The sequence below is a fragment of the Zosterops lateralis genome, assembly GCF_965231275.1.
Source record: "Zosterops lateralis genome assembly, chromosome: 26".
Classification (NCBI taxonomy): domain Eukaryota; kingdom Metazoa; phylum Chordata; class Aves; order Passeriformes; family Zosteropidae; genus Zosterops; species Zosterops lateralis.
Window position 1 is genome coordinate 6535421 of NC_139786.1, and position 14434 is coordinate 6549854.

The 14434-nt window shown below is 47.7% G+C and overlaps 1 protein-coding gene across 1 annotated transcript in view; it reads left to right on the top strand.

Annotated features, from left to right (window-relative positions):
• The window catches only part of DSTYK (dual serine/threonine and tyrosine protein kinase), a 33183-nt gene extending 20100 nt beyond the window's left edge, over window positions 1–13083 (top strand). Inside the window, exons 8-13 of the mRNA XM_083878346.1 lie at window positions 2036–2192; window positions 3699–3831; window positions 4281–4394; window positions 4950–5064; window positions 6389–6523; window positions 11954–13083. Of these exons, the coding sequence (XP_083734472.1) occupies window positions 2036–2192; window positions 3699–3831; window positions 4281–4394; window positions 4950–5064; window positions 6389–6523; window positions 11954–12141 (842 nt within the window). The 3' untranslated portion in view covers window positions 12142–13083. The remainder of the gene's footprint in view (window positions 1–2035; window positions 2193–3698; window positions 3832–4280; window positions 4395–4949; window positions 5065–6388; window positions 6524–11953) is intronic.
• The last annotated feature ends 1351 nt before the right edge of the window (window positions 13084–14434 follow it).

A 14434-nucleotide genomic window follows, 5' to 3' on the forward strand; every position in this document is an offset into this window, starting at 1 on the left:
TAGCAAATTCAAGTGGCCCCTTCCCCAACTGGTCTAGGAAAAGATTTCCTTGGAGAAAAGCAGAAAAAGCTGTTTATTTAACAAGCAAAGTGCCCACAAGCATAAAAAAAATGAATGATATGAAACAATGAAACCTGTTGGTGTTTGAAGAGATGGCAAATTCAGAGAGTCCTTGCTGTGGGTTGTAGCTCAGCTCACCCAGTTTCTTATTGTAAGGTCATATTTACAGGAAAATGGTCATGAATTAGTAGTTAAATTAACACCTGAAGCACAGAAAGTGCTGGAAAGAGTTTCTAAGAAAATTGTTCAGGGATACACATCACAGCAGAACCCAGAACGTAAGTTAAGTCTAATGGTGGTTAACCAATTTCAACATCCTTATGCAATTTTGATGCAATAGAAGGCTGAAAGAAAAAAAACAACACAATTATTTTAGAACAGATTTTTCTACCAGCCACTCCACAAAAAACTGTAACCACTCATTTAGAGACAATTATGAATGGCAGAAGCAGGGTTATAGAAATAAAAAGAAGTGATCCAGATTATATTGTAGTACCTTTAGTAACTAAATAAGTTGAGCATTACAACAGTCTACAGAAATGCAGCCAGCACTCCTAGAATATAAGAGCCAAATGCAAGTACACCATCCACCACACCAAGTTATAACACCATTGTTTTCATAAAGATAGAGAAATAGAAAAGATAGAAAAAATAGAAAAGATACTCAAATATTCTGTGACCCCAACGAAAAGCACTGCTGTGTTTACAAATACCAGCATCTTATCAGGAAAACGCTGTCCTGAGCCCCAGTGGGTTGCAGGCATGAGCTCCAGGTGTTCTCTGGGTTTTTCAGTTCAGGACAGGTTTAAACAGTTCTAAGAAAAAGAAAAAATAGTCCAGGGAACTTCTCTCCCTCAGCTAGCTAAAAACTAACCAAAAAGCAAAGGAGAGCTCACTCTCACTGTCCATCCATAGACAACACAGTCCAGGAGCAGAATGTAGAGGAGTGAGTACAGTCTCTGCAAACAAACTCAATGCTTCTTTCCTCCACTTTGCTCTCAGAACCAGCTTGAAAGATACAAAACTCAACATCCAGCACAACCAGAACAGAAAATTGGGGATACAAACATCACAAAGTCACCCCAGGGCAGGAGGAGTTTGGATTTTCACTCCGTTTCCCAGGCAGCTTTCAACTGGCACCTCCCAGCTGGGAATGTGCAGGAGGGAAAAGTGTGGACTGGGGGCTGATGGCAGGGATTTGTGCCTTGAAGTGTCACAAGAGGACAAAGAAAGAACCACACTCACTTGTCAGATTGTGAGATGAGAGAAAAAAGAGAAAGTTTATTATGATTTGGGGTTTAGATAGGGTTTGGAATTTGATCAGGGATTGGGGGATGAGAGCAACACCTCTCTGACCCCAGTGGTCAGCTCACAAGTTCATCAGTTTGTCCTTCCCCCTGGAAAGGAATGTATTATTTACCAAACATCGCTCTTTGTTTTTGTTACAATTCCTGAGAAAACTCCAGTCCAAGAATGAAAACATCAGAAGGCTGAAAAGTCAGGATGACAGGGAAGGACGTGGATTGGGGCTGATTTTAGGGATTTGTGCCTTGCAGGGAAGCCCAGGCTGGGCAGGAGGGAAAAGTGTGGGTTGGGGGCTGATTGTTGTTAGACAGACACGAAAGAACCACACTCACCTGTCAGGTTGAGAAGTGAGAAGAGAAAGAGAAAGTTTGTTATGATTTGGTGTTTAAATAATAGGGTTTGGAATTTGTTCAGGGATTGAGGGATGAGAGTAACACCTCTCTGACCCCAGTGGTCAACTTGGAAGTCCATCAATTTGTCTTTCCCTCTGGAAATAAATGCATATTTACAAAATATCAGAATTTGTTTTTGTCACAAGCGTGAGGAACTCCAGTAGAAATATGAAACAATCAGAAGGCTGAAAAATCAGGATGACATTACAGGGAAGCCCAAGCTGGGCAGGAGGGAAAAGCGTGGATTGGGGGCTGATTTTGGGAATTTTTCCTTGCAGGGAAGCCCAAGCTGGGCCGGGAGCTGGGCCGAGGCCAGTACGGGGTGGTGTACCTGTGTGACACCTGGGGGGGACACTTCCCCTGCGCCCTCAAATCCGTTGTCCCTCCGGATGAGAAGCACTGGAACGACCTGGCACTGGAATTTCACTACATGAGGTCTGTATCCTGAGGGCTGGCCCCGTTTCATTGCATTGTTCAGGCTGGAAAAGCCCCCCCAGCCTGTGGTTGATGTCCCCTTTGTCACCCAGCTCAGAGCTCTGAGTGCCACAATCCAGGTTTGCTGCAGGAATTTGAGATTGGAGCTCCTGGAATGCTCAGCCATTCCCAACCCGGGCAGGGATGCTCCTTCCTGCTTTGTTTAATCAGATTCTCTGCTGCCTGTGCTGTCCAAATTCAGAGTAAATTCGAATTTACAGGCCATAATAACCAGCAATTCTCCTCCCATGATTCCTGGTGGTGAATTCTCCCTCTTTTCCCACTCCTTCTCCTGCCTGAATCCCCAAGAACACCCCAAGGATGGTTCTGCAGTGCAGAGAGCAGCTGGTTTGCAGTAAACAGCTGCAGGCGCAGCCAGCTGAGAGAAGAATGGGGGTTTTTTTGTGACTCTAACCTTTAAAAAGGCTTTTTTTCTTTGAGTTTAATTGGCTCAGACAGCTGAGGATTGTGCTAGTCTGAGCTGTGCTGGGAATTTTTGCTAAATCTGCAGCTCTGAGGCTTCTTCCCTTGGCCTGGGCTGGAGGACAGGGCCAAAAATGACCCAAAAAGAAATTAACCTGGTCCTGGTCCCTACAGTGATTCTGGAGCCAAAAATTACTCCAATTTTTGTGCTGAACCCTCTGCAGGGACAATGGGGCTTCTTCCCTTGGTCTGGGCTGGAGGACAGGGGCTAAAAATGACCCAATTTTTTTGTGCTGAACTCTCTGCAGGTCCTTGCAGGGACTTGGGGGCCAAAAATACCCCCAATTTTTTGTGCTGAACCTGCTCCACATTCCTGCAGGAGCACTGGGGCTTCTTCCCTTGTCCTGGGCTGGAGGACAGGGGCTAAAAATGACCCAAATTTTCTGTGCTGAACCTTTTGGAGAGACTCTGAGGCTTCTTCCCTTGGGCCTGGGCTGGAGAACAAGGGATAAAAATGACCCAAATTTTCTGCTCCAGGTCCTTGCATGGACTCAGGGGCCAAAAATTACCCCAGATTTTAGTGGTGAACCTTCTGCAGGGACACTGGAGCTTCTTTCCTTGGCCTGGGCTGGAGGACAGGACCAAAAATTACCTAAGTTTTTTGTGCTGAACCTGCTCCCGGTCCCTGCAGGAACACCGGGGCTTCTTCCCTTGGCCTGGGCTGGAGAATAGGGGATGAAAATGACACAAATTTTTTGTGCTGAACCTTTTGCAGAGACTCTGGGCCTTCTTCCCTTGGGCCTGGGCTGGAGGACAGGGCCAAAAATGACCCCAGGGTTTTTTTTACTGAACCTTCTACAGGTCTCTGCAGGGACTCTAGGGCCAAAAATGACCCCAGTTTTTTGTGCTGAATATTCTGCAGGTCCCTGCAGGTACTCTAGGGCCAAAAATGACCCCAGTTTTTTGTGCTGAACCTTCTGCAGGTCCCTGCAGGGACTCAGGGGCCAAAAATGACCCAAATTATCTGTCCTGACCCCTGTGCAGGTCCCTGCAGTCCCACGAGAGGCTGGTGCACCTGCATGGCTCCGTGATCGATTATGGCTACGGGGGAGGCTCCAGCATTGCTGTGCTGCTCATCATGGAGAGGCTGCACAGGGACCTCTACACGGGGCTGAAGGTACAAAATCTCTTATTTTATCTTTTATTTTATCCCTGGAATTGCTGGGGCAGAGCTTGGAGCAACCTGGTTTGGTGGGAAGTGTCCCTGCCCATGGGATTAGCTTTAATCTCTCCTCCAACCCAAAACTGATTCTCTAATTTTAAAAATCCCCATTAATCCCTAAAACAAAGCTGGAATTGCTCCATTTTCAGTGTTTTGGTAAAGAAGAGCAGGCCAAAGTAACTTTTAGGCAAAAATCTGTGGTGTTCCCCTCACACTAAACCTGGTTTAGGGGAAAGTGTCCCAGCCCATGGCATGAGTTTTAATCTCCCTTCCAACCCAAAACTGATTCTCTAATTAAAAAATCCCCATTAATCCCTAAAACAAAGCTGGATTTACTTAAGTTTTGGTAAAGAAGAGCAGGCCAAAGCAACTTTTAGGGCTAAAATCCACATTTTTCCCCCCAGGCTGGGCTGGACTTGGAGCCACGGTTGCAGATTGCCTTGGATGTGGTGGAGGGGATCCGGTACCTGCACAGCCAGGGCTTGGTGCACAGGGATATCAAACTCAAAAACGTCCTGGTAAGGAAAAATCCCTGCCTCTGCCTCATCCCAGAGCCTTTTTAGTGGGGAAAAAAGTTTTAAGTGACGGAATAACTTTTTCCTCATGGGATATTTGAAGCTGTGCTGGTGGCAGCCACAGGGAGATTTCTCTGCCTCCTTTCCTGGGGCAAAGGGAGCAGGGAATGATTCCTTTGGAGTGCAGACAACTTAATCCAGGAGTAGGATTTCCAGTTCCTGCTTCCCTGAAATCCCAGCCACACCCCTGGTGTGGGAGACCAGCAATGCCTCCAGGGAAAGGCCCAAGAGCAGCCAGGAAATCAGAGAAACTGAGTTAAAAACAGCTGCTCAGCCCTCCCAGTGCAAATCAAAACCAAAAAAAAAAAAAAAAAAAAAAAATCTATATTTTAAGGCTGAACCTACTCCAGGTCCTTGCAGGGACTCTGGGGCCAGAAATGGCCCCAGTTTTTTGTGCTGACCCTTCTGCAAAGACACTGTGGCTTTTTCCCTTGGCCTGGGCTGGAAGACAGGGCCAAATGGGCTTCTCACCTGCCTTGGGTGTGGCTCTTTCCCCAGCTGGACAAAAAGAATCGGGCCAAGATCACGGATTTGGGCTTCTGCAAACCCGAGGCGATGATGTCGGGCAGCATCGTGGGCACCCCCATCCACATGGCTCCCGAGCTCTTCACAGGTAGATCCCCCTGAATCAACTGGAATTCTGTCATGGCTTGAAAGCAAAATGAGTGAGAGGCTCCAAGTCAGAAATACAATTCAATAAGAAGAAAGGTAAAAAGGTAAAATAAAATAAAATAAAATAAATGCAATAGCACAAAAGACCACTGACAGAGTCAGAACACACCCTGAGCAGGGTGGTGGGAGCAGTCCAGGTGAGGTGCTCTTCCTGAAGCAGTGATCCTGTAGAATGGTCTGGTAGCTCTGGTCCTCTGGGAATCCAGTGGCTCAGGGCTCCTTGTCCTGTCCCAAATCCCAGATTCTCTCCAGGTGGGAATGCTTGGCTCCTCCCCCTGGGCGGAGCATCTCCCAATGGGACGAGGAGTTGTGCAGTGGCTCCTTGATGGCCCATTAAACAGAGAGAGCTCCTGGAGGGAGTTCCCTGTGAGTCCTGGGCAAGGCATTGATGGGCCATGAGCAGAAGAGCCCAAAGGAGGGGCCTGGGAAAACACTGCCCCACCTGGTTCCAACAGCTCATGGGGATGGGGATGGAATAAATACTTTGTGTACATCCTACACTACAACCCAGGACAAATTCTGAAGGCAATTCCTTGGAATTCACCTCTCAGTTACTCCTGAGACCGTTTCCAACCCCATTAAATTCCCTGCATGCTGTGGATTTCTCCTGTGTTTTAATTGCTGCTTCTGGCAGATAAAATGGGATTGATCAGCTCTGCCGAAGGAATTAACACCCTTGCAATTAGAAAGGTAAATTGTCATTAGTAGGAAGCTGGAAATCCTTGGCTTTCATAGGGAAATACTCCAGGAAGGATTCCCTGCAAGGAATTTCCAAGCTGTTATTACCTTGGAGTGAGTTGGGATTTTCTGGGAATTCTGGCAGCTGCTCTGAGAGTTTTTCCTGAGTTTTGGAACCACTTGGAAGTTCAAATCCCACTAATCCAAATCCTTTTGGTCTGGCAGAGCTGCTCCTGCTTGGAAAGGGTTGGGATCCAATGGAAGCATCTCCATTTGTGTGAATTTAGGGGATATTTGGGATATTTCTGGGATGAGAGGCAGATGTTTGCCTCTGACAGAGCTGAGCCTTACAGGTTGTTTAAAATACACCTGAGCTCAGTTTGGAAGCTCCTGGTACAGCTTAAATTTATAAATCCTGGGAACTGGAAAAGCTTAACCTTGTTCCCAGCTCCTGCTCTGTTCAAGTTTTGCCTTCCTGCTATGAAATCGAGGTTTAAATTTGGGGAGATGGGACCTTGGGATCACCTCTCAGCCTGCCCAGCTCCCAGTGATTTTTCCCTGCTGATCCCACGTGGGTTTTTCCCCAGGGAAATACGACAATTCCGTGGATGTTTATGCCTTTGGGATCCTGTTCTGGTACCTGTGCTCGGGGCACGTGAAGTTACCCGAGGCCTTTGAGAAGTGTGCAAGCAAAGATCACCTGTGGAACAACGTCAGGAGAGGTACCTGGGCTTCCTCAACTCTGAAAAACCTGAGGGGCTGGGAAAATCCAGTTTTATTCTGGTGGTGGAGAGTGGAAGGTAAAAAATTCCAGAATCTCTGAAGCTGGAAAAGATTTCCAGGATTAAGTCCGGGCTGTGCCTGATCCCCACCCCGAGTACTCAGTGCCACCCCCAGGTGACACCCCCAGGGATGGGCACTCCAAACCTCCCTGGGCACTTCCAAGGCCTGAGCGCCCTTTCCATGAGGAAATTCCTGCTGCTGTCCACCCTGAGCCTCCCCTGGCCCAGCCTGAGGCCGTTCCCTCTCCTCCTGTCCCTGTTCCCTGGGATAAGATCCCAAATCCCCCCCGGCTGTCCCCTCCTGTCAGGGAGTTTTGCAGAGGCAGAAATTCCCCCTGAGCCTCCTTTTCTCCAGGCTGAGCCCCTTCCCAGCTCCCTCAGGAGTCTCCAGACCCTTCCCCAGCTCCCTCAGGGTTCTCCAAACTCTTCCTCATCTCCATTTCCTGCCCTGGACACACTCCAGCCCCAAAATGTCCTCCCTGAACTGGGCACAGGGATTGAGGCTCCTTCCCAGTCTGAGTGGACAATCCCTGCCCTGCTCCTGCTGCTCCAGGAGTTTTTTGATCCAGTCTTTAGAGGGATATTCACTGCTCCAACCTGGCCAGGTTCTGCTGGAAGTTGAACTAAAATTCCCAGGATAAAAGAGGTTTTTGGGATCAGTTCCTTCCCAGCAGCGCAGGGAATGCTGAGCATTGGGCTCAAACCAGGAAGCTGCAAAACCCTGGGATGAAAATCAGCCCCCAGAGCAGGCAGGAGTGATCCCCTGAGGAATGTTTAATCCCTGGCACTTGCACTGTGGAATCTGCACATCCAAATCCTCAGGGATGGGACTGAGCTGGATGTGGAGGGAAAAAACTGCTCCAGCTGTTCCCTCAAAATACCAACTCCTGATTCCCTGGGTTCGGGGAGGGCTGGGATTTGTCCCTAAAAATCTCAACTCCTGCTGATTCCCTGGGTTTGGGGAGAGCTGGGGTTTGTCCCTAAAAATCTCACCTCCTGCTGAATCCCTGGATTTGAGGAGTGCTGGGGTTTGGCCCAGCTTTGTCAGGAGGTTTGATCCTCTGTGCCTGGAGTTCCTGTATGTGGAAATTCCCCCTGGTCACACGGGAAGGATTATCTAGGCTGGGCCGGGCTGTGTCCCACACCCCCAGGGTGTTCTCAGGTGGAGCTGCCTCTGAGAAGGCTCTGGAATGTGCAGCTGGGTGGGGGGGATTGGGATCCCCGCAGGAAAAGGGTGGGTTTTGATCCCAAAGAATTGCAAAAAGGAGATTTCAGTGGAATGAACTGGGAGTGTTGGGGAAAGAGAGGATTCCAGGGAAACCTCAGGGCTCCTCCTAGGGCCTTAAGGGGCTGGAAAAGGAGGGAGAGGGATTTTTGTATGGAATGCAGTGACAGGACAAGAGCTGATCAAGTAAAAGAGGGAAGATTTAGATGGGATTTTGGGAAGGAATTCCTGACTGTGAGGGTGGGGAGGGGCTGGAATGGAATTCCCAGAGAATCCCTGGTTTCCCCCATCCCTGGGAGTGTCCAAAGCCAGCTTGGAGCACCCTGGGATAGTGAGAGGTGTCCCTGCCCATGGGATTGGACAATCCCTTCCAACCCAAACCATTCCAGGATTCCATGGGCTGGTTTAGATGGGATATTGGAAATAAATCCTTCTCTGGGAGGGTGGAGAGGAGCTGGGATGGAATTCTCAGAGAATCCATGACTACCCCATTCCTGGAAGTGCCCAAGACCAGACTGGAGCACCCTGGGATAGTGGAAGGTGTCCCTGCCCATGGAATGGGATGAGCTTAAGGTCCCTCCCAGCCCATCCATGAATTCCATGGATTTGGCCACCCTCTGGAAGTGCCCTCAGCAATTCCTTGCTGGAATAATTCCCTTTCCCAGGAGTTCCAGACCCCCCTGCCTGCTTCCCTTCCCTCCTTGAACACCAGGCAGGAGCTTTCCCTGGAAAATGAGTTCTACTCTTTTAGAGAAATTTATAAGTTTAATAAAAAAATTAAAATAGACAATTGAGAGACAGAATTAATGTCTCAACATTAGAAAAGCCAACTTTATAATGTGCATATGAAGCATTAATTTTGAAGAATTAAGGACTTTAGTTAAACAAAGATATTGCTGAGGTGAGATAGATAAACTTCCCTTTGTTAACTGGATTTAAGGAACTGATAAATCATGAGGCCTGTTTGTATATTCTGACTAATCAATAGACCCCAAGAATACAATACAATCATAAGCAGTCCTGGAAAAAACAGGATTCAGTGGTCACACAACACTAAAAGGTTAAAAAGTGAAGGTGAGGAAGACCCATCTTCATAATTTTTGGGACCCTGCCCCATAAAAGCACCACCTACCCATTTCAAAGAACACACTACTCATCCTTAATGGCTTTTTTTGGTTAATAACCACACAAAGCAAGGAATGGGATGTACCAGAGTCATGAATATGCTTTTGTGTTTTGGGTACTCAACACTCCTGTACATAAAAAGCCCCTGTCACCATCTGTGGATGGTGGTGTGTATTTGGGAGCAATCCCCACACGCTGCCCAGCATTGTAATAAACACACACACTTTTGTTGTAATTCTTTAGAGGAATGGTTTCTCCCCTCTGACCCCCTGGAATTCCTTATTACACAGAGTGACCCTTCCTTCCTTCTCTGACCCCACTGGTTATAGTCCAGCTATCTCTTCCCTGAGCAGGGGGCTATATAATGCCTCACCCTTCCTTGTTCTCTCTCTTTCCCCCCTGGAATTTCGAAGAATAAATGCCTGGGACAAAGATCGTGGGGAAAAGGGCCTCTCCTGATATCCTTATCTCATCCTTGGTGTAATTCTCTCCAAATCCTCCTAATAACCGAGTTAGCTAAAGCCCCTGGAGGTGGCTGAGACACTTTCTAACTTTAAACTATTAGAGAGTGTTGTGGTTTGGAAATGTCTACGCAGGAGCATTAAGACCGGCAGATAGTGCCTCGTGTGTGGAAAAATATAGAGAGATAGGTATAAGACACATGTAAGCATGTTGAACATCATAGCAAACAGGCATCTTCTTCAATACAAAACTGTAGTTCTGACTTTTCTCAGTGCCTCTGCCCCACGTTGGGCACCAAAAAATGTTGTGGTTTGGAAAGCAAAACGAGTGAGAGGCTCCAAGTCAGAAATATAATTTAATAAGAAGAAAGGTAAAAAGGTAAAAATAAAATAAAATAAATGCAATAACACAAAGGACCACTGACAGAGTCAAAATACAACCTGAGCAGGATGGTGGAAGCAGTCCAGGTGAGATGGTCTTCCTGAAGCAGTGATCCTAGAAAAAGGTCTGGTAGCTCTGGTCCTCTGGGGATCCAGTAGGTAAGGGCTGCTTGCACTGTCTCACATACCAGCTTATATCCAGGTGAGAATGCTTGGCTCCTCCCCCTGGGCGGAGCATCTCCCAATGGGATGAGGAGTTGTGAGGTGGGTCCTTGATGGCCCATTAAACAGAGAGAGCTCCTGGAGGGAGTTCCCTGTGAGTCCTGGGCAAGGCATTGATGGGCCATGAGCAGAAGAGCCCAAAGGAGGGGCCTGGGAAAACACTGCCCCACCTGGTTCCAACAGCTCATGGAGATGGTGATAGAATAAATACTTTGTGTACATCCTACACTACAACCCAGGACAGAGAGTCTTTGTCCGTCATAGCTGGACATCAGTATTGGACTCTCGGGGTGGGTTTCCTCACCCCAGATTCAGGTTGTTTAAAGTCCTTGGCCCTCTAAAAGCCCCGAGTCGTGTTGGTATAAAAAAGTGGAGTCCTCAAGGTTCTATTTTCAGGTTTCTCGTGTTGTTTATTATTTGATATCTCAGAATTTTCTCTGCTCCCAGCCGAGGTCTGGACAGGGGCTGGGACATGAAGGGACTGCCCAAATGGGGTATCACCTCACATTTATACAGATAACTCTGTGTGGGTTATTTACAATTTCATACCAATGCCCAGGGCTTACACTAAAAGGGTCATTTCTGCTCTGACCCAGTCCACTCTCACTCCCTTGTGTCATCACCACCTCAGGGGATGGAGGATGAGGAAGAAGGAGAGGGACACAAGGTACCACCCAAATTCCACCATTTTGTCCCCCATTTACTTCTATTCTAAGAACCCTAAAACTACTGAATTTTGCATCTCCTACTGTGCTAAACTACTGTTTTCACATCCTGGTGGTTTGCAATTCCTCTCTCAGTGTCAGAAGCCTCTCCCATGGACTAAAATCAAACCCAGTGTTTTCCTGGGCTCTGTGCCAGGGTCTCCATCCCCCCTGGACCAGCTCCACACTCCCTGTCCAGGGTTCAAACTCCCTTCCTTGAGTCCCAGCTCATCCAAGGGTGTTACAGTCAGGGACACGAAAAGAGCCACACTCACCTGTCAGGTAGAAGCAGGGAAAAGAGGGCAGTTTATTATGATTTAGGGTTTATATAGTATTTGGGATTTGGTCAAGGATTGGTCAATGAGAGGAACACCTCTCTGACCCTAGTGGTCAATCCTGAAGTCTATCACCAAGAGGAGTGAAAACAACATACATTGTTTTGAGAGACTTTGAAGGAAAGTATGTAAACTATCATCAGAAGGCTTAGTATTAGTATTGGCCAGCAGGAGCAGGGAGGTCATTCTTCCCATGTACTTGACACTGGTGAGGCCACACCTTGAGTATTGTGTCCAGTTTTGGGCCCTCAGTTTAGGATGGACATTGAGTGCTGTGTCCAGTTCTGGGTGTCTCAGTTTAGGATGGACATTGAGTGCTGTGTCCAGCTCTGGCCCCTCAGTTTAGGAAGGACTTTGAAATGCTTGAACGTGTCCAGAGAAGGGCAACAAAGCTGGTGAAGGGATCGGAAAACAAGCCATAAGAAGAACGGCTGAGGGAACTGGGGTTGTTTATCCTGGAGAAAAGGAGACTCAGAGGTGACCTGATCACTCTCTACAACTTCCTGAAAGGGTGGCTGTGCTCAGCTGGGATTGGTCTCTTTTTCCACGCAGCACTGACAGAACCAGAGGACACAGCCTCAGGCTGAGCCAAGGGAAATACAGGTTGGATATTAGGAAGAAGTTTTTCACAGAGTGATTAAATATTGGAATAGTCTGCCTGGGGAGGTGGTGGAGTCACCATCCCTGGATGTGTTTAAAAGGAAACTGGATGTGGCACTTGATACCATGACCTAGTTGAGGTGTCAGGGCTGGGTTGGACTCAATGTTCTTGAAGGTCTCTTCCAACCTACACATTCTGTGATTCCGTGATTATGGCAATACAAGGGGATGTCCTGGACTCCAACATTAGACCAACATCCATATATTTTTAACAACTCACATATCTAACAGCTGCTGATCCCTGTGTGTTTCCACAGGGGTCCGTCCGGAGCGGCTGGCGGTGTTTGACGAGGAGTGCTGGCAGCTGATGGAGGCGTGCTGGGCTGGGGACCCCTCTCAGCGGCCCCTCCTGGGCATCGTGCAGCCCATGCTCCAGGGCATCATGGACAGGCTCTGCAGGGCCGCCTCCGAGCAGCCCCACAAAGGCCTGGATGACTCCACCTGAGATGGGGCAAGAGCAAAAGAGGATTGGGGAATTTGCGGCGGGATTTGGGAATTCCCGCCTTGGGCCATGGAGCTCTGAGCCAGCTCCGAGGGGGGGACAGGAAGGAGCTCAGAGAGGGCTCATTGAGGGGTGACAGCTCTGTCCCAATCCCACCCCGAGGTTCCTATGGAATTGTGTGGCTGAGGGATGGAAAATCCAAACCCTTTAGGGACTCATGGGGGGGGTTTTCCAGTCCCAATTCCCACCCCGAGCCTCACGAGCGATCTGTGTGGGATTGGGGGGAAAAATCCCTTCCCAAAAACTCCTCCCTCAGCCCTCAGCAGCAATTCCAGAGCGCTCGGAGAGGAAGGAAAAAAAAGGCACAAAAAACTTTAGGATGAGGAAGTGTTGGGAAGCTCCAAGGAGCTGGAAATGTTTACATGGACAGGAGCAAAGCTTCCGTGTTTTTCTACGGGGACTTAAAAAACCCCCACCTGGATAAGCTATTATTGATCCCTAATCCCAGCTTTTCCTCCTCTTTTTTTTTGTTTTTCCCCTCTCTCCTTTGCTTTCTTAAATTTCTTGGAATGGCTGGAGAAACCTTCCCTTGCTTCCAATGCTCCTCATAGGTTCAGCTTTGCAACAGCACAAAAAGTCCTTAAAATTATCTTGTTGGTTTTTTTTTTTTTTTCTCATAGGGAAAGTGCCAAAAAATTCCTTTTAAATCAGGATTTGGGGCTTGGAATTCACGGGAATGTCGTGGCAGTTTTAAAGTCGGCTGAGTCTGCACAGGAATATTTTTTAAAAAGATGAGATTTTCCCAGCTTTTCTTTTTCTTTTTTTTTCAAGTTGGAGGGAAGAAAAATCCTTCCTCTTTCTCCTCACTTTCACTCCAAGGCTGGAATTTGGTTGGAAAGGATAATAATAATAATAATATTAGTAATAATAAAAATAAAAATAAAATGGGGATAGGGGAAGAGGGGGAATCCTGGGCAAGATTGTCTTTCCCAAATTCCTGGAAATCCCAGTTTGCTTCCTGCATTTTTGGGGTGGAATTGGGCTGATCTGGAGCAGCCCCTTGGTGGCTCCATGAGGAACTGGGGGGAGTTGGAAATCCTCCCTGGAATTCCCAGGGAAGGTGGAATTCCTTGGCTGAAATTCCAGCTGCCCGTGGCCGAGGATGGGTTTAGTGGGATTTTTTTTTTTCCTTTCTTTGTGCAATAAATGGATTCAGGAGCTTTTTATGGAGGAAAAAAATAATAATAAAGGCTTTTTTTTTTGTTGTTGTTCCTTTGTGGGAGATGTGCTGGCAGGATGAGGATGGATCCAACCTCTCCTGGCATTCCAGAGTGGCTTTTTTGTGGATCCAATCCATGTTTTGGCATTCCCAGAGTGGTTTTCATGGATCCAGTCCCTGTTCTGGCATTCCCAGAGGGGTTTTGGATGGATCCAACCTCTCCTGGCATTCCTAAATGACTTTTTTTTACAGATCCAGTTCCTGTTTTGGCATTCCAGAGTGGTTATCTGCTGGCATTTCTGGTGGGATGGGGATGGATCCAACCTCTCCTGGCATTCCCAAAGTGGCTTTTTTATAGATCCAATCCATGTCTTGGCATTCCAAAGTGGCTTTGGATGGATCCATCCTCTCTCCTGGCATTCCCAGAGTGACTTTTTAATGGATCCAACCTCTGTCCTGGCATTCCTAAGTGGCTTTTTAATGGATCCAGTCCCTGTTTTGGTATTCCAGAATGGTTTTTATGGATCCAATCCCTGTTCTGGTATTCCAGACTGGATTTCTATGGATCCATCCTCTGCCCTGGCATTCCCCAAGTAGTTTTTTATGGATCCAGGCATTCCCAGGTGGTTTTTTATGGATCCAGCCTGTCCTGGCATCCTGGAGTGGATTTTATGGATCCAATCCCTGTGTTGGCATTCCTAGGGTGATTTTTTTTTTTTTTTTGTGGATCCAAACATCTGGCATTCCCAGACTTTTTTTTATGGATCCATCCTTTCTCCTGCCATTCCCACCTGTCCCATCCCAATCCAGCTGCTCGTGCCAAGAATTCCCAGCCCTTTTCCAAAGCCTCAGCCCTCAGGCAGCACTGACAGCATCGACCCTGGGAGGGGAAAAACCTCTGGAAAAGCAGGAATGGCCCTTGGGAAAATCTCTGGAAAAGTGGGAATGGCCCTCGGGAAAACATCTGGAAAAGTGGGAATGGCCCTTGGGAAAAACCTCTGGAAAAGTGGGAATGGCCCTTGAGAAAACATCTGGAAAAGTGGGAATGGCCCTTGGGATGGTGCAGGGAGGTGTGGA